This window comes from Narcine bancroftii, chromosome 1 (genome assembly GCF_036971445.1).
Source record: "Narcine bancroftii isolate sNarBan1 chromosome 1, sNarBan1.hap1, whole genome shotgun sequence".
NCBI lineage: Eukaryota > Metazoa > Chordata > Chondrichthyes > Torpediniformes > Narcinidae > Narcine > Narcine bancroftii.
In genome coordinates, this window is record NC_091469.1 from 441,938,058 (window position 1) to 441,956,667 (window position 18,610).

The following is an 18,610-nucleotide window of genomic DNA, read 5'->3' on the forward strand; positions in this document are numbered from 1 at the left end:
ATAGTAATATTCCACCTCGATAAAGCTCTGGTTATACCATACTTGGAATATTGTGTTCAGTTCTTGTCTCCTCATTACAAGAAGGATGTGGAATCTCTGGAGAGGGTGCAGAGGAGATTTACCAGGATGTGGCCTGGATTGGAAAGCTTGTCTTATGAGACAAAGTTAACAGAGCTGCAGCTTTTCTTATTGGGAATGAAGAAGGATGAGAGGTGACTTAACAGAGGTCTACAAGATCATGAGAGGCATTGATAGGATGGGTAGTAAGCACCTTTTTTTCAGAGAACTTTTATTTAAGATGAGGATAGGAAAGTTTAGGGGAGACTTCAAGGGTAAGTTTTTTTACACAGAGAGTAATGGGCACTTGGAATGCATTGTCAGGGTGGTAGTAGAGGCTGGTACTGTTGGGACATTTAGAGGATTCTTGGACAGGCACATGGATACAAGAAAAAAAAGCTACGCGTGTAAGGTAGGGACAGTTTAGTTTGTTGCATAGGTTTCTATAGGCAAGCACAACATAGTGGCTGAAGGGCTTGTACTATGCTCTCATTTTCTTTGGCTTGGCTTCGCGGACGAAGATTTATGGAGGGGTAAATGTCCACGTCAGCTGCAGGCTCGTTTGTAGTTGACAAGTCCAATGCGGGACAGGCAGACACGGTTGCCGCGGTTGCAGGGGAAAATTGGTTGGTTGGGGTTGGGTGTTGGGTTTTTCCTCCTTTGTCTTTTGTCAGTGAGGAGGGCTCTGTGGTCTTCTTCAAAGGAGGTTGCTGCCCACCGAACTGTGAGGCGCCAAGATGCACGGTTTGAGGCGATATCAGCCCACTGGTGTGGCAGGCACCAAGAGATTTCTTTAGGCAGTCCTTGTACTTCTTCTTTGGTGCACCTCTGACATGATGGCCAGTGGAGAGCTCGCCATATAACACGATCTTGGGAAGGCGATGGTCCTCCATTCTGGAGACGTGACCTACCCAGCGCAGTTTGATCTTCAGCAGCGTGGATTCGATGCTGTCGGCCTCTGCCATCTCAAGTATTTCGATGTTAGGGATGAAGTCGCTCCAATGAATGTTGAGGATGGAGCAGAGACAACGCTGGTGGAAGCGTTCTAGGAGCCGTAGGTGATGCCGGTAGAGGACCCATGATTCGGAGCCGAACAGGAGTGTGGGTATGACAACGGCTCTGTATACGCTTATCTTTGTGAGGTTTTTCAGTTGGTTGTTTTTCCAAACTCTTTTGTGTAGTCTTCCAAAGGCGCTATATGCCTTGGCGAATCTGTTGTCTATCTCGTTGTCGATCCTTGCATCTGATGAAATGGTGCAGCCGAGATAGGTAAACTGGTTGACTGTTTTGAGTTTTGTGTGCCCGATGGAGATGTGGGGGGGCTGGTAGTCATGGTGGGGAGCTGGCTGATGGAGGACCTCAGTTTTCTTCAGGCTGACTTCCAGGCCAAACATTTTGGCAGTTTCCGCAAAACAGGACATCAAGCGCTGAAGAGCTGGCTCTGAATGGGCAACTAAAGCGGCATCGTCTGCAAAGAGTAGTTCACGGACAAGTTTCTCTTGTGTCTTGGTGTGAGCTTGCAGGCGCCTCAGATTGAAGAGACTGCCATCCATGCGGTACCGGATGTAAACAGCGTCTTCATTGTTGAGGTCTTTCATGGCTTGGTTCAGCATCATGCTGAAGAAGATTGAAAAGAGGGTTGGTGCGAAAACGCAGCCTTGCTTCACGCCATTGTTAATGGAGAAGGGTTCAGAGAGCTCATTGCTGTATCTGACCCGCCCTTGTTGGTTTTCGTGCAGTTGGATAACCATGTTGAGGAACTTTGGGGGGCATCCGAGGCGCTCTAGTATTTGCCAAAGCCCTTTCCTGTTCACGGTGTCAAAGGCTTTGGTGAGGTCAACAAAGGTGATGTAGAGTCCTTTGTTTTGTTCTCTGCACTTTTCTTGGAGCTGTCTGAGGGCAAAGACCATGTCAGTAGTTCCTCTGTTTGCGCGAAAGCCGCACTGTGATTCTGTGAGAACATTTTCGGCGACATAGGGTATTATTCTATTTAGGAGAATTCTAGCGAAGATTTTGCCTGCAATGGAGAGCAGCGTGATTCCCCTGTAGTTTGAGCAGTCTGATTTCTCACCTTTGTTTTGATAATGCAATAAACATTGCCTTTAAAAATTGTTCAACAGATGATGGTGGAAAAGGCATTTTCAGCCGAGATGTTAATTTGGAGATACAGCACAAGTAACTGGCCCTTTCCACCTAAATACATGATTAACCAACAAACCCTGTATGTTTTTGGAGGATGGGAGGAAGCCAGACACCCAGAGAAAACACATAGAAAGACAACACAAGTTTTGTACCTGGGTTTATGGCACTGCAGTAGCATTGTTCTAACCACTACAGAAACCATACTACTGCCTGGCGTTAACTCGAGCGCCATGTTGCTTCAGAGTACAAGTTTGCCCAGTTTTTTACACTATTACTAAATTGATTCAGGCCTTGGATATTGCTCCTTTTTAAACCCAGTTTGATGAGTTTATTTACCTGAGACCTCTGCTTTTGAGAAGCATGCTGAAAGTACTATATCCTGACAAACTGTTAATGATGCCAGTCTCTCCCACTCCATGTCTTCCTCTTCCACCACCTCATCATCAGACTGAGTGATAGGATTTTGGTACCAGCACTGGTTAAGCTCATACTTGGGAAATAACTGCAGTGTTCTGATTGGCAGCAGTGCTTACGATATTTAGGAGGGATTGGCAAGAAAGAAAAGGGGGTGGGGTAGTATTGATGGTGAGAGAAGGGACTGACACGATTGACAGGAAGGATATTGACTCAGAAGATGGGTAGAACTGAGGAATAGCAAGGGGCGGAAAACGTTAGTGGGGGTGGTATATAGGCCTCCAAATAGTAGTGTAGAGGTGAGGGAAGGCATTAAAAGAGAAATTAGAAAAGCGTGCAATAAGGGAACAGCTGTCATCATGGGAGACTTTAATTTTCCTATAGATTGGACTAGTCAAATTGGTAAAAATACTGAGGAGGAGGAATTCCTTGAATGTTTACGGGACGGTTATCTAGACCAATATGTCGAGGAATCAACTCGGGAGCAGGCCATTTTAGATTGGGTATTATGCAATGATAAGGGGCTAATCATCAATCTTGTTGCGCGAGGCCCTTTGGGTAGGAGCGATCACAATCAGTATCTCTATGGACATGGTCTTGGGGAAATTGATGGGATTGAAGGCAGATAAATCCCAAGGGCCTGATAATCTACATCCTAGGGTACTCAAGGAAGTGGCCATTCAGATAGCAGATGCTTTAAGAATTATTTTCCAGAACTCGATAGACTCAGGATCAGTACCCATGGATTGGAGAGTAGCTAATGTTACCCCACTATTTAAAAAGGAGGGTAGAGAAAAAGCGGGGAATTATCGGCCGGTGAGCCTTACATCAGTAGTGGGCAAAATGATGGAATCCATTATTAAGGATGTAATAGCGGAGCATATGACTAGCAGAGAAGGGATCGGACGGAGTCAACATGGATTTACAAAAGGTAATTCGTGCTTGACAAATCTATTGGAATTCTTTGATATGGTGACAGGTAAAATAGATGGGGGAGAGCCAGTGGATGAGGTGTACCTGGACTTCCAAAAGGCCTTCAATAAGGTCCTGCATAAACGACTGGCTTCCAAAATCAAGGCTCATGGGATTGGGGGCAAAGTATTGATATGGATTGAGAACTGGCTGGCAGGTAGAAGACAGAGAGTTGGGATAAATGACTCATTTTCTGAGTGGCAGGCGGTGACCAGTGGGGTGCCACAGGGATCTGTACTGGGACCCCAGCTGTTCACAATTTACATTAAGGATCTGGATGAGGGGATTGGATGTAATATCTCCAAATTTGCAGATGACACTAAGCTAGGAGGGGTTATGTGCACGGAAGAGGGGGTCAGGAAGCTCCAGTGTGATTTGGATAAATTGAGGGACTGGGCAGATACATGGCAAATGCACTACAATGTGGATAAATGTGAGGTTATCCACTTTGGTAATACAAACCAGAGGGCAGATTACTATTTGAATGGCAATAGATTAAGAGATGGGGAAGTGCAGAGAGACCTAGGGGTACTTGTACATCAGTCTCTGAAGGCGAGCATGCAGGTACAGCAGGAAGTTAAAAAAGCAAATGGTATGTTGGCCTTCATATCAAGAGGGTTTGAGTATAGGAACAAGGATACCTTACTGCAGCTGTACTTGGCCTTGGTGAGACCACACCTGGAGTATTGTGTGCAGTTTTGGTCACCTTATCTAAGGAAGGATGTTCTTGCAATGGAGGGAGTGCAAAGGCGATTCACCAGGCTGATACCTGGAATGGCAGGAACGACTTATGAGGAAAGATTCCGCAATTTGGGATTGTACTCGCTGGAGTTTAGAAGATTGAGAGGGGATCTCATAGAGACATATAAAATTCTGGCAGGACTGGACAGAATGGATGCAGATGGGATGTTTCCAATGATGGGAAAATCCAGAACCCGGGGCCTTGGTTTGAGGATAATAGGCAAACCATTTAGGACCAAGATGAGGAGGAATTTCTTTACCCAGAGGGTGGTGAATCTGTGGAATTCATTGCCACAGAGGGCAGTAGAGGCAGGTTCATTAAATATATTTAAGAGGGAATTAGATGTATTTCTTCAGTATAAGGGTATTAAAGGTTACGGAGAGAAGGCGGGGACGGGGTACTGAGCTTTAAGATCAGCCACGATCTCGTTGAATGGTGGAGCAGGCTCGAAGGGTCGAATGACCTACTCCTGCTCCTATCTTCGATGTTTCTATGTTCATGTATTTTATTCGGACCATGGTTCTTGGTGGCTTGGTAGATGCTGCATACTTTCTGGATCACATGTCACACTTTTCTCAGTAATTCTGTCTGATGATGCATTGTTGTTCAAGCAACCCAATTGTAAGTCCTATGCACAATGGAACTGTTCTCAGAAAGTTAATCAGATGATGAAACTGAAAATAAAAAATCCCCCAAGGATCAGTCTGTACATTAACATGTTGCTTTTAGTGTAATTGCTCTCTCCTCCCCCCCCCCCCCCCCAGTTTTCTCTTTGTTTGTTTGGTTCCTGCCTGTTTGGACATGGACATAATTCTTTTTTTCCTCTATTTCTAAATTTACAGCTAGCTCTTGATATGTGGAAGAAACTGATGATTGAGCCATTACAAACCATCCTCATCCGAATGCTTCTTCGTGAAATAAAAAAGTAAGTGTTTGTTTTCGTGAAACTTTTATCTTGAATTTGAGTGATCTGCTAAATTATTTTTTAATTTCAAACCCAATTCTCTGATTTTATGATCTTTGTAATATGACGACAAGGCCATACCCTATGTACATTGGTGCAGAAGCTATACCAAATATTCAATTCTGAATTTATTTTGCCGTATCAGTGGCAGAATAGAGAATTGTGCAACGGTAATCCTGCAGCATAGAAACAAGTTTCAAGGCTCACCATCTCCAAGCCAACCACTGAGTACTCATTATTAATATCCCAATGCTGATCTGGATGCTACTCTAATGTTGTGAAGGTCACTGTTTTAATAGCTCATCAGGAAGTGTGCCCGAGATTCCAGCCAACCTCTTGAATAGAAATGTTCCTCTTTAAATATTCTGCTTCTCACTTTAAAACTTTGCCTTCCGGTTTTTGATAATGCCAACCATGCAGAAAAAAATTTTGATTATCTACCTTCTTATTATCTTATAAATTTTATCATATCACCTCTCAGACTTCTTTGTTCCTTGGAAAACAAGTCCAGCTGATATCATCTTTCCTCATTCCTTTGTGTTCTATCATTTACTGTATATGTCTAACCCCTGTTTGAATCCATGCCCTGCCAAATTTGGATTCAATTTACCAATTTTACTTGGATGCCTGTTTAACCTATTGGACATTTCCAGCATGTGGTACCTTGTCAAAGGCCTAACTGAAGCCATGATTGATGCACTTTGTGATCATTTGAAAAATTAATTCATATTGGTCAGTCAGGATGTACTTCTAACAAAGTCATGTTGAATATCTTTGATTTGTCCAACATTAATTGTATGCCTCAATTTTTTTCCCCAATAATTCCCAACCACTGTCTCAAAGCTTGCTAGTGAAGTGAGACAGAGCTTGCCTAATTCTACTAGATTTAAAGATGTGATAAGAGAAAGATGGGACAATGCCAGGTTTATTTTTTGAGTTTGCAGCAAAGAAATAAAATTTTCTGCTTGATGTAAAGTTTTACACAAGTGGAAAAAGAATTGTCCTCAGATTAAACTAGGGCACGCTCACCAACTTAAATTCATAATATTTTTCTTCACCTCTATCTCTCCAAAAGTGCTACATACTTTATGAGAACTTTAATAAAGAATAAAATGTAATTATTTCAGATATGGCCGCTAGAACAGGCTAACTTCCTGAAAACAGCAATGAGAAAATAACTAGAAAATCCATCTATTTTGTTGGCCGAGGGGCAAGTGTTGAGCAATATAGTGGAGATCTGTGCTTTCCCAGTCAAGTCTCTGAAGATCTTTGGTAACCAACCATCTGAGGTTGTAAATAAGATCTTGGTTGAAAATTTCATCCACTAGATGACACTGTTGACAATTCAATACTGGTATGATGTCTTCCAGTCTCTCAATTGGAGGTGAAGCTTATTGTTCTCTGATTTAATGATGTGTGTAATGGAGGAAAACTTAATTGCACGGTAGACCTGTGATGCCTGATCTGTGGTTGTATTGGTTTACCCAAAGTCAATGACTAGTGTTTAGATTTCATTTGTGGTAAAAAGAATATGACCAATAGGAGTAGGAGAGAAAGGAGAATGGCAATTGAAAATTTTAGTGGAACCATTAGAGGTGGTATAAGGAATGAGATCTGAGGAATTTGGGTATTCCATTCAAGATGAGATACTTCGTAATATAAGAAGGACGTTAAGCTGTCTGAGGAGATAGAGTGGATAAACGGCAGAGATGGTGGGGGGGGGGAGGGGGGGAATTGTGGACTGAAATGCTCCAAAGCATTGTGGTTTTATCAATACTTTTGATATTGGGAGTCACTGATACTCACTAAATGTCATTAAGTGGTATTTGATGTAGAACAAGGGTGGACAGAAGACCTTTGAATTAGTTCAGGTTGCAAGGAGAATGCTGGATTAGGGTTGATAAGAAGCAAAGTTGTTAATGTATGCTTCAGGAAATAAATTGATCATGGTCAGAACCAGGAGTTTGAAGGTCACGATGAAAATTGGACATTGCCAGGATTGGACAGATAGTAATTAAGAAGGAGATAAGAACCAAAGTATGGAGCTTCTTGTTATTGGTGGAGGAAGTTTAATCTGATCAACACCTTTTGACATTGTTCAGCAGAATCCAAGGGTACTGCAGGAGACATAGAGCTTGGCATTCTCCCATTTATGTGGAAACTATGTGAGGGGTATAGTAATGAAATTTAGACACTGGAGTTGTGCTGCTTTTTTTTAGTAGGGGGTTGCAAATTATCGTGGAATTATAATAGTGTCTGAAAGATTCCTATGCAGAGGCAGTGGAAGAAGCTGGTGAATAAATTTGTCAAATTATAAATGATTTTGCCAATTTGAAAGAAATATAGTTTTGTGGGCAGGCTGAGAAAAATAGGAAAAGATCTACAAGCATTTGGATTTCAGAGTGAAGCTGAAATTGGTTTTTTTTAATGGAAAATGAACAACATGATGTCTGAAGTAGCCAGAAAAATAAAAAGAGGTGATACCCAGTAGCAGTTGTTTCAGAGATCAGCAACATAGATTTATGACTGCACAAAAGTTACAAGGGAGATGGTTCAGGTCAAGACTATGCATCAGGATTGCATAAAGAGGAAAGATGGCCAATACACTGGAGGGTGGCGTGTTTGGTAGGTGATAAGTAGAACCAATTGGAGAGGGAATGAGAGGCAGATGGAGCCAGATAGAGTGGGATGAAGGGCTGTTAGGTTATAGATGGAACGTGATGGGCAGATGGATGAGGAAGGCAGAGATAAACAATGGGAGAAGAAAAGCAACAGAAAAATGTGATTGGAAAGAGATTTCTGGGTGTGTCAATTACATGAAATTATAAAAATCAATATTCATCACATTGGATTGTCAGATACCCAAATAGGTCAAATGTTCATCTCCTGTCCCATAAAAATCTTTGATCCTTGTAATGATCTGGAAGTTAATTGATGTGGAACAAGACTTGGAATTAATGTTGAAGTTCCTATTTGAATATTTCTGATGTTATTGAAAATAAAATAAAACTGTCTTGAACACATTTTTATGTATTTAGTTGTTAGAAACCATGAAACCATAGAACACTGCACCACAGAAACAGGCCCTTTGGCCCATTTAGTCTGTGCTGAACTATCATTTTACCTAGTCCCCAATGACCAACATCTGGACCATATCCCTCTGTACCCCTCCCATGCATGTATTCATCCAAATTTTTCTTAAATTTTTTTTCTTAAAAAATTAAGCCCACATTCACCACTCTAGCTAGGGAGAATATTCTGGTGTTACTCCTTTGTTCCACAATATCCTGAAATAGTCAAAGAAGCTGATTGGGAAGAGGGGTAGGATGAGTTATCTAATAATTCATACTATTGTTTAGCAATGTGTACATCTGAACTTACTTTATGAATGACTATTTGGAATTTGTTTGCTGAAATGAAACCAATGTAAGCCAGAACCAAATTCATATGGAAACTGAAAGATCAAATGCACTGAATTAATGTGTTGCAGAGGGGTGGGGTTGAGGCAAAAAATTCATCAAACCTTAATGTGAAATCAAACCTTAATCTCCCTGTGATTGGAAATGTTTGTGATAAGGCTAAATGGAGCTATTTATATTTTTATAATGTCCAATTGTGTCACTTGGACAATGAAGTGCAATATCTTTTCAGTAAATTAACACAGCAAAACATTTTGAACATGAATATAAATTTTCTTTTTTTTTTGAGTTGACACAAAATTGGAAGACCTGCTTAATCATGAGGACAGTAACAGACTTGAAAAAGGGTGCTAATCTTCTGGTACATTTAGAGAAGAATTAAAATTTAAAAAAATGCATGTGGAAATATTCAATACAAGATGCTAGAAAAAGTCAACAAGTTATGGAGTCTCTGTGGCAAGAGAAATCAAGTTACAGTTACAAATTGAAGACTCTTCACCAGAACTGGGAAAGTGAGAAAGCAAATGAGTTATGTTGAAGAATGAATGAAGGATAGATGGATAGGGCCTGAGGAATATCTGATAGAGTTGAGTGAAGTTTGCCATAGTGATAAAATATTGATAAAGCCATTTGGTTGATAGTTTAATGGGGGAGAAAACAAACAAGGTTATATCAAAGAAATGCAGGTAAGAACTGACGAAAATACTCAGCAGATTAGATAGTATAGAAATCGATACATCGAGAAAAGCTGAGTCAGTAAATTTGACAGATAACGCAACAGAACTCATCAGTACTGATGCGTAGAAAATAAGTTACTGAAATTATTTAATTTGATATCAACTCTTGAAGGCTGGAAAGTTCCCTAACGGATGATGACATGCTTTTCCTCCAATTTACACTGTGCTTTATTGGAACAGTATTGAGAAAAAAATGAGAGTGTTATTTAAAATCATGAAAGTTGTTGACAGAACAGAGAAGCTTTCCAATTGATGGAAGGATCAGCACTTGGGAGAGAGATGAAACTAGTTGGGAAAGAACCAAAAGTGGTATGTCCATACACCAGATTGTTGTTTGGAATGTACAATTAAATTAATGGAGGCAGATTCAAACTACCGTTACATTGGGGGCAAGATGAGAAGATTTGTTGGCTGGTGAATGGGAATAGCTGGATTGCTACTAAATATAGTCAAAATGATCTCAGTGGGTCAATTAACCATTTCCTGTGCTGTAAACATTCTGTGAAATAATGGTATTAGTGGAGGAAGAAATGTCAGAAACTACAGCTCTTTCACTTCCAAGGGAATTTTTAATGGACAGTGTGAAAATATAGATTGGTCCTTAGCTTTATGTTTTATCTGAAAAAAGGAGGTATACACATTGTCATACTTTTTAATATCCTTGAAGTGTTTGCCTAGGTTGCTGAGGTATAAGTATGGAGATGAGTTGAGTGTCTAACTTTGTGTGATAAAATGGTTACTTTTTGAGAAGGAAGTGTATCTGAGTTTGCTCTTAACATTAAAGATGAAACCTTGTTGTGCCTTAGTTTGAAAATAAGGTCAAAGATCGAAACTGAAAATATGTCTTATATCAACCTCTTGTTACAGTGACCGTTGTGGAGAAAATCTAAATCAAAAAGTAATCCATGGGGTTATCAACTCCTTTGTTCATGTTGAACAGTACAAGAAAAAGTTTCCCCTTAAGGTAAGCAAATTCCAAAATTATTGATACCAATTTTGAAATGAATGTGAATTTCTGGGGAAGCAAGGTATGCCTTGAAAGCACATGATTTATAGAAGAGGAGATTTTTGGGGACAACTGTATATATATTTAAGTGGACAATTTTTAAAAAAAAATTTTAGTGAAATGGATGTTACTGATGAGGCCAGATTTTATTCTGCTCCCATTGTTGTTCAACAGTAATTTCAGAGGGCAGTTAATCATGTTGATATAGGTTTATAATCACATATGGGCTAGATTTGTCAGACAAATTCCTTACCTGAAAGACATTTGGGACAAGAGTTTATTTATTCCCAATCCTGTGATTTCATGGTCATCGTTTGTGTCCAGATTTAATTAACTTTACAATTTTCTCCAGCAGGCACAGTAAGATTAATATTGTTTCTTAATCCATGCCGTCCTTTAACCTGAAGTTCTTATTTAATTTTACTTGTCAGTGAAATTAAAAGATTGGCTTGTGTGTAGTTTGTACATTGGTATTGTTAGGAACAGTTGCTAAGTATAGCCTCAGATCTCAAATATTTACAGGCCACCCCTGCAAATATTCAACCTTGAAATTAATATAACTATTAATTCAGTATCAGTGAACGTGGTATTAATTATGGATGATCATGTAAAATGCAATATCCAACCAAGTGATCTCTGCTCAAAAAAGAGCAATTTTTCTACACTCTCCAACTCTTTGAACTTAACTTTTTAATATATCTTGATGCTGACTCTAAACAATTAATCGTTATTTCTTTCTATAATTTTCCCACTCGTGCTTCTGAAAGTTTGTGTTTTCTTAAAGACTAATTAATATAGAACTCTGGACATAGACCTTGTATGAATATTCTACATCAAATCAAGTCCCACAGTTGGATCAATTGCTATTGCTTTTTGGAGTGTGCATTAATCAATTTAAAATATGGTCCCTTGCTGAAATCCTGAGAAAAGTTTCTTTTCTTCTGAGATAATCGCTACATCAAAAATATAATTGGCTATTAAACTGGTATAAGTATGAATTAATAGCCCCTTACCTGTTTTTGTTACCTACATTTACCCAGAGCCTACCAACATGCCTCTAACCTGGAAGACTAATCTTGTTGGCCTGAATTGTTCAAGAGCCAAGTGGCTGGGCCTCCAATTACATCAATGATACGTGATATGGCCAGGACAAGCCCTGCCACATATGATGGAGCCTTGCCTCCATCTGTCAACCTTATCAATGTTTCTCAATGCCTATGACATAAAAAGAAAATAATTCTTTAAAATTAATTTTTCCCTGAAAAATCAATCAAAAATGGTAAACCACTTCTGAATCATCAGGAATGTTAAGCAAAACATGATATGTTCTTTCTTATCATCCCTGCAATCTAGCAGTCTCCATTCAAATCTTTGGCCTTGCAGACTACCTCCAGTAGAATTTCAGGCAAATTTAAGAGATCTGCTCTTGTCCTATCAAGTTGCGTTGCCAGTAAGTTTGTGACATAAGAATTTCTGCGGGATTCCTGAAACATAGCCACCTATCATGTGGAACTGCAAGCAAAACGCAATTGTATACAGACTAATATTATTATGATTAAATATTAAAAGCTTAGTTTCCAGTGTTACTAAAATGATGTGTAAACAGTTGTCAAAAGTAACAATTGTATGACATTGTTTCACATTTTTATGTAGGTAATTAAAGTCTGTAACTTAGCAATTTCCTTACTTAACATTTTTCATTCCAATATCAGTTTTATCAGGATCTCTTCGAAGGGCCATTTCTACTGGAAACAGGAGAGTATTACAAACAAGAAGCTTCAAATTTACTTCAGGAGTCAAACTGTTCACAGTATATGGAAAAAGTATGTAACAAAGTTATGATAATTTTAATCAGCTTTTAATAATGTAATTTGTACTTTAACTCAAAGATTAGAATGTTCAATGCACTAATGTAAGTACAGGTTTTAGCAAGATTGAAAGATGAAGAAGTTCGATGTCGGAAGTACTTGCATCCTAGCTCATATGCCAAAGTGATTCATGAATGCCAGCAACGAATGGTAGCGGACCATCTGCAGTTTCTACATGGTGAATGCCAGAATATCATCAAGCAAGAAAGGCGAGAAGGTGAATAACAACATTTCTTTGGTTACTTGACTGCCAATTTATTCTGTCATTCATCTGTACTGAATGGGAAGGGATTGGGGATGTGTTCTTTCCCTTCTAAAGAGCCTAGTAGGTCTGCATGTACCTTATTGAATTCATTTCTTCTCTGCTGATAGTCATAAATGATTGTACAAGTAATTGTGATAATGACACATTATTTTGTTAATGCAAGCTTCATTCTCTTCTCATTTTATTCTACCCCTGACTTTACCATTGTATCTCCAAGAATTGTTTCCATCAAATCCCAACACTATAACTTAAAAATTCTCTCAAGATGTTATCTTAGTGTACTTAATGAAGTTGTTCTCTAAAACTTAAAACTATGCATGGGATTAGTTCTGGAAATGTATTGATGATATAATGCCAAACCGTTGTGCTCCTCTTATTGGACTGTTTCTCTTGTATTTATCAGTTAAAATGTACTTATTCTTTTTCCTACCCATCTCCACTTTTTTTATCCTGAAGCAGATATGGCAAATATCTACACTTTGCTTCGTGCAGTTTCAAATGGTTTACCTCACATGATCCAAGAGCTTCAGAATCATATTCATGATGAGGGCCTTAGATCCATTAGTAACCTCTCTCAGGAAAATGTGAGTATTTTGAAAAGATTCCTCATTTTTCATTGTGGAAATGTATTTTGTACATTATTTGTTTCCTGTTCAGAGTCATTACTGTTGGTGATAAGTCTGTTACAGAAATTTCTCTGGCATTCACAGTTTATACAAATGATTGTTGTAATTATGAATGAGATTGTTTATTTTTCTTGGGTGAAATTTTTTCTTTTCTGTTAAAACATGTCTCTTGAATGGAAAAAAACCCTCAGCTCAAAAATAATACTGTATAATAATCTCCTGCTGCCATATTCACTTTGACATTTTTTCCATTGGCTTTTGATATGTCAGTCAAAAAAATAAAGCAGCTCCATCCAAGTTTTACTTTTTTTTTAAAAATTTGATGACTTTTGGAAAAGTTAAAATGTCTTGAAAATAGATCTTAAATCAGAATAAGACTGAATGATGATATGAAAAGAAATTCATACCAAAAGTTCTTTATCCAAACTCGTTCGAGGAATGGAGCATGAACTGAGTGTACATTTTAAGCTGTCGTCCATTTGTGAAGTAAAATTCTTATCGGAGTTTTATTCTTGAAGAGAATTTATGTCCTTCCCAATATTCATTCTCCAACCAAACTCATCATTCCTGATAGTTGCAAAAGTTTGCTGTATGACAAAATAAGTGCCTTGATTATCAAATAAATATCAGCTGTCCTTTATAAGTCGTGTGTTGACAGTAAAACAATTTGACCTTTGCTGGAGACCTCAAAGTAACTATGTAAAGACGAGGTGAAAACAAAGTTTGCTTTAAAATTCATTTGATAGTGATGTGGTGATGTTGAGGTCTGAAACACCACAAATGAGGTGTTGTCTCAAGGGATGTTGGAATTTTTTGAAGAATTCATGAATTTCATTAAGGATGAAAACCTAGCCAATGAACTTTTAAGAAACCTGAAATAATTTGTTTCACAAACTTGCTGCATTAGTACAGTTTAAAGTTGTTGAAATGCATATTTTAACATGGTGATTGGTATTAGGTCTGATGTTGTTTCTCATCTCAATTAATGACCTTGATGACTGTATAGTTTGCATGGTTCAGAAGTTTATGGGTGACACCAAAATTAGTGGTACAGTGGACAGCGAAGAAGGTTGTCTCAAATTACATCAGGATCAAGATGAGCTGGGAAGGCAGAATGGCAGATGGAATTTAACTCTGACAAGTATGAGGTGATGGACTTTGGTATTTTCAACAAGGGCAGGACCTGCACAGTGAATGTTATGACCCGAAGAGTGTTGTAGAACAGAAAGACTCAGGGATACAGATACATGGTTCCATGAAAGTAGCAACAGAGATGGACAGAGCAGTGAAGAAGCCATGTTTACTTTCATTGGTCATGACATTCAGTTCAGGAGATGTGATGTCATGTGACAAGACAAGACTGAGACCGTACTTGGTGTTTGTGCACAGTTGTGGTCATTAAGCTGAAAAATTGCAAGAAAGATTAATAAGAATGTTCATGGGACTGGTGGTTTGAATTAAAAGGTGAGGATAGAAAGGTTTTCTCCAAGTTTTCTCCATGAAGAACATTAGTTTGGGGCACTGTATAAGGGTCATAGACAAGTTAAATAGTCCTTTTCTTTTTTCTGCAGGGTAGGGAAATCTAAAACTAGAGGTTTAAAGTGATAGAGGAATGATTTAAAAGGAACCTGTGGAGCCGGTTTTTCCACACACAGAGTGGTGGGTATATGGACCAGGCTGCCAGAGGCAGAGGTAGAGCCAGGTACCATCAAAATATTTAAAAGACATTTAGACGGGTTTGGATAGGAAAAGTTCAGAGGGATGTGGGTCAAATTGAAGCAAATGGGATGAGTGTAGCCACTTGGTCAGCATTGACAAGTTGGATCAAAAGGCCTGCTTCCATGCTGTAAAACTCTGATAGTGGAGGTGGTTTTGTCTGGTATCATTGCTCTTTGCCATCTTTATCAGTTATCAAAATAAAGGCATTGAGGAACTAATTGTAGTGCTCATAGATGGTGCAAACATTTAATGGTTTTTTTAAAAATCATCTCCAGAATAATGGGCAGTATATTGGAGCCAAGTGCTAAAGGATGCCAATGAGAAGAAGGATTCCAATTCCTTGCAGTATTGGTGAGGTCTCCATCATGTTACCTGCCACCTAACACTAATCAGACTTCACTATATGATCAAAACGTTCAGTAAAAATTGCAAGATTGGGTAGCAGGGATAGCATAGTGGTTAGTGCCATGATATTACAGCGTCATCGTCCCAGATTCTAATCTGGCACTGTCTGCACAGAGTTCATATATTCTCTCCAAACACAGGTTTGCCTCTGTGTTCTGGTTTCCTCCCACCCTTCAAAAGCTTATGAGGTTTGTAGATAAATTGGTGTATTTGTGGGGCACAGTCACTTAGACCGGAAGGGCTTGTTGCTGTGCTGTGTGTCTATATTTTAAATTAAAAAAAATAATATTCACTCATTTGATACTTGGGATTAATGTTTTGTTCAGAGAGCAGATAATAGGCCCTTTCAGATGGACCCTCCGCCTTGAGGGCGGCAGCAGGAGCGAATCTTGTGGATTCATTTTTCAGGTGTCAGCCCTAAAAGGCTGCTTGCAACATTACCTGTTCCACCTGAAAGGGCCTATTCATATCCAGAGGTGCCTCGTAGCGCCTCCAGATCTGATGGAGGCGGGGTGACTGGTGTCGCAGCGCCACCCGTCATAAATGTGCGGCATAGCGATGGCCGTCTTCCCTACCCGTAATCTCCCATGCCGATGGAACTGCTTTGTGTTTCCCACAACAGCTCCAGCTGCGTGGGGGGATTATGGGTAGGGAAGACCGTCATTGCTTTGCTGCATTTTGACCCGCAGAGAGCGGCCCCAGTGCAGGAGCAGCCAGCCGGGCTGTGACAGCCCACACTGGCCGCCCCTGCACCGACATCTCCCGCCGGCCGCCTTTTCCGACATCCCCTGCCCCTCCAGCTGCTCCTGCCCCGACATCCCCCATCAGCCACCCCTTCCCAGTGGGGCCGGGTCAGTCAGGTAGCGGGGAGAGGGACTGTCAGGCAAAGGGAAGTTGGGTAGCCTGCTGATAGAGTCATCAGCCCGCCCCCAGGCAGCCGCTTATAGCGGCTGCACATTCAGGTGCCTCGGCGGAGCCTGGCACTCCACTGATTTTTCCTCCCTGAGGAGGGTTGGTGTCGGCGCCTCAGAGGCACTTCTGATGCATTCAGGTAAGTATGTCTTTAGTTGCAAGGGTGGAGATTATGTGGCTTTACACTGGGGTGTTCAGGCCACCTGAAAGGACCTCAAGCTATTTAATCCAATGGAGTTAATTGAATCAAAAGTTATTAAGATCTTGAAGGGTTTTGAACAGATAGGTGCTGAGAGGATGTTCCTCTTCTGGGGATTCTGGACTGAGGCATGATTTCAGAACAAGGGATGGAGATTTTTTTTAAAGTTGAACAACTCTTTTGAACAATCCAACACTCCTTTCCCTCTTGCTCTCTGTATCGTCATGCAAATGGAGTCTTTGTGATCCATTTAGCTTCCTTTGGAATGTTAACATTAAATCAACCTCTACCATCTCTCCTGCTTGTGCATTCCAACATTCCAAACCATACAGTGCTGTATTTTTTTAAACAAGATGGTCCTCATATCACTTTTGGTTTTTTTACTCATCTTCATTCTACATCTTCTGATTCTCAATCCTTCCATCATTGGAAGCAAATCACAGCTGTTCCCATCTAATTCCATCAGCCCTGAAATCATTCTATTCTGGAAGCATGTGTTAGGTTCAAAAAACTAGTCAGTCAGGCCATGGAAGAATATGAAGTTGCAGGAAAAGTTCAAGTGTGGCATGGAGGCCAAAACGGAGTCTTGGCGAGCTGGATATAAGAACATCCTCAGGCATTTTATATGCATTAAAAACAAGAGGATATAAAAGGACAAACAAATTTCATATAACCCAACGGATATCAATGAAAACTTCAAGGAATTCTACGAGCAATTATATCGAACTGAGAACGAAGGGAAAGAAGACAAAATAGATGAGTTTCTAGCTAAAATTGAGCCACCGAAATTGCAAGAAGAGGAGCAAAACAAATTAATAAAATCATTTGAAATAGAGGAAATACAGGATATATTAAAAAAAACTACCGAACAATAAAACGCCGGGAGAGGACAGACTCCCGATAGAATTCTATAAAACATTTATTTTTTGTTTGTTTGTTTTTTTTTTTTAATTTTTTATTTTTCACACCATAAATCACATTAGCCATGATATACACTATTTCTTTTTCACACATATACAGTGACTTTTTCTCCCCCCCCTCCCTCCTCCCAAGCCACCCCCCCACCCCCCCTCTCATCCATTTTAGGTATACAATCTAGGTTGCATTAAGCCAGTCAGACAATGTTGTCATTCAACAAAAATACACCAGAAATTCTACTGAGTCCATTCTTTTCTTTCCTTCTCCTTCCATCAACTTAGGTAATGTTTGTCCCCGGTAGGTTTTCGCTATTGTATTTAATGTAAGGCTCCCATACTTGTTCGAATATTTCAATATTATTTCTTAACCTATATGTTATTTTTTCTAATGGAATCCATTTATTCATTTAAATTTAGTAGTTTCTTCCTTTTAATTTGGTTATGTATTCCATTAATATTTAAAGTCATATAGTTCAGCGTAGCCCTTTTATATTTTGTTTATCTTCTCTTTCCGTTTTTCCATCATTACCTTTCCTCCTTTTCCATTTCTGTTTTCTTATTTTCAACTCTTTATAAGACAACATTCCTACAACATCCAACATTTTCCTTATTCTCCTATTTCTATCTTATTTATCCCCAATCTCCCCTTCCCCTCCTGAGTTGTCCTTTATCCCTTGTCGGACAACCACATCTCCCCTCTCCATTTGGATTTGCGAATCCACTCGCAAGCGTCAACTGATTTTGCAGTGACCGCTATTTCCCCCCACCCCGCCCCCCCCAGAAAAGATTTCACTTTTCATATGTCACAAAGGTCACTCTTTTAATTCCCTCCTTATTCTCTCTATTCCATTACCTTCCCTTATTAATTCTTGTCTATACTATCTATATTTTCCTCTAAGTACAGATACATTCACGTATGCACATTGTCTCTATTCACTCTTATACCTCTTTACCCGCATACATATCAATCGTGATCATTTTTACTCTCATTACCCGTCTTCCTCCCTCAGTCTATTTTTGTAATTGTTCTGCAAATTTTCATGCTTCTTCTGGATCCGAGAATAGTCTGTTTTGTTGTCCTGGAATAAATATTTTCAATACCGCTGGATGCTTTAGTATAAATTTATACCCTTTCTTCCATAAAATTGCCTTTGCTGTATTGAACTCTTTTCTCTTCTTTAGGAGTTCAAAACTTATATCTGGATAAATGAAGATTTTTTGCCCTTTATACTCCAGTGGTTTGTTG

At 39.5% G+C, this 18,610-nt stretch overlaps 1 protein-coding gene across 1 annotated transcript in view; it reads left to right on the plus strand.

Annotated features, from left to right (window-relative positions):
• The window catches only part of cul2 (cullin 2), a 129,945-nt gene that overhangs the window by 45,709 nt on the left and 65,626 nt on the right, over positions 1–18,610 (plus strand). Inside the window, exons 6-10 of the mRNA XM_069914428.1 lie at positions 5,170–5,252; positions 10,315–10,411; positions 12,166–12,276; positions 12,376–12,538; positions 13,046–13,170. Coding sequence (XP_069770529.1) covers positions 5,170–5,252; positions 10,315–10,411; positions 12,166–12,276; positions 12,376–12,538; positions 13,046–13,170 — 579 coding nt within the window. The remainder of the gene's footprint in view (positions 1–5,169; positions 5,253–10,314; positions 10,412–12,165; positions 12,277–12,375; positions 12,539–13,045; positions 13,171–18,610) is intronic.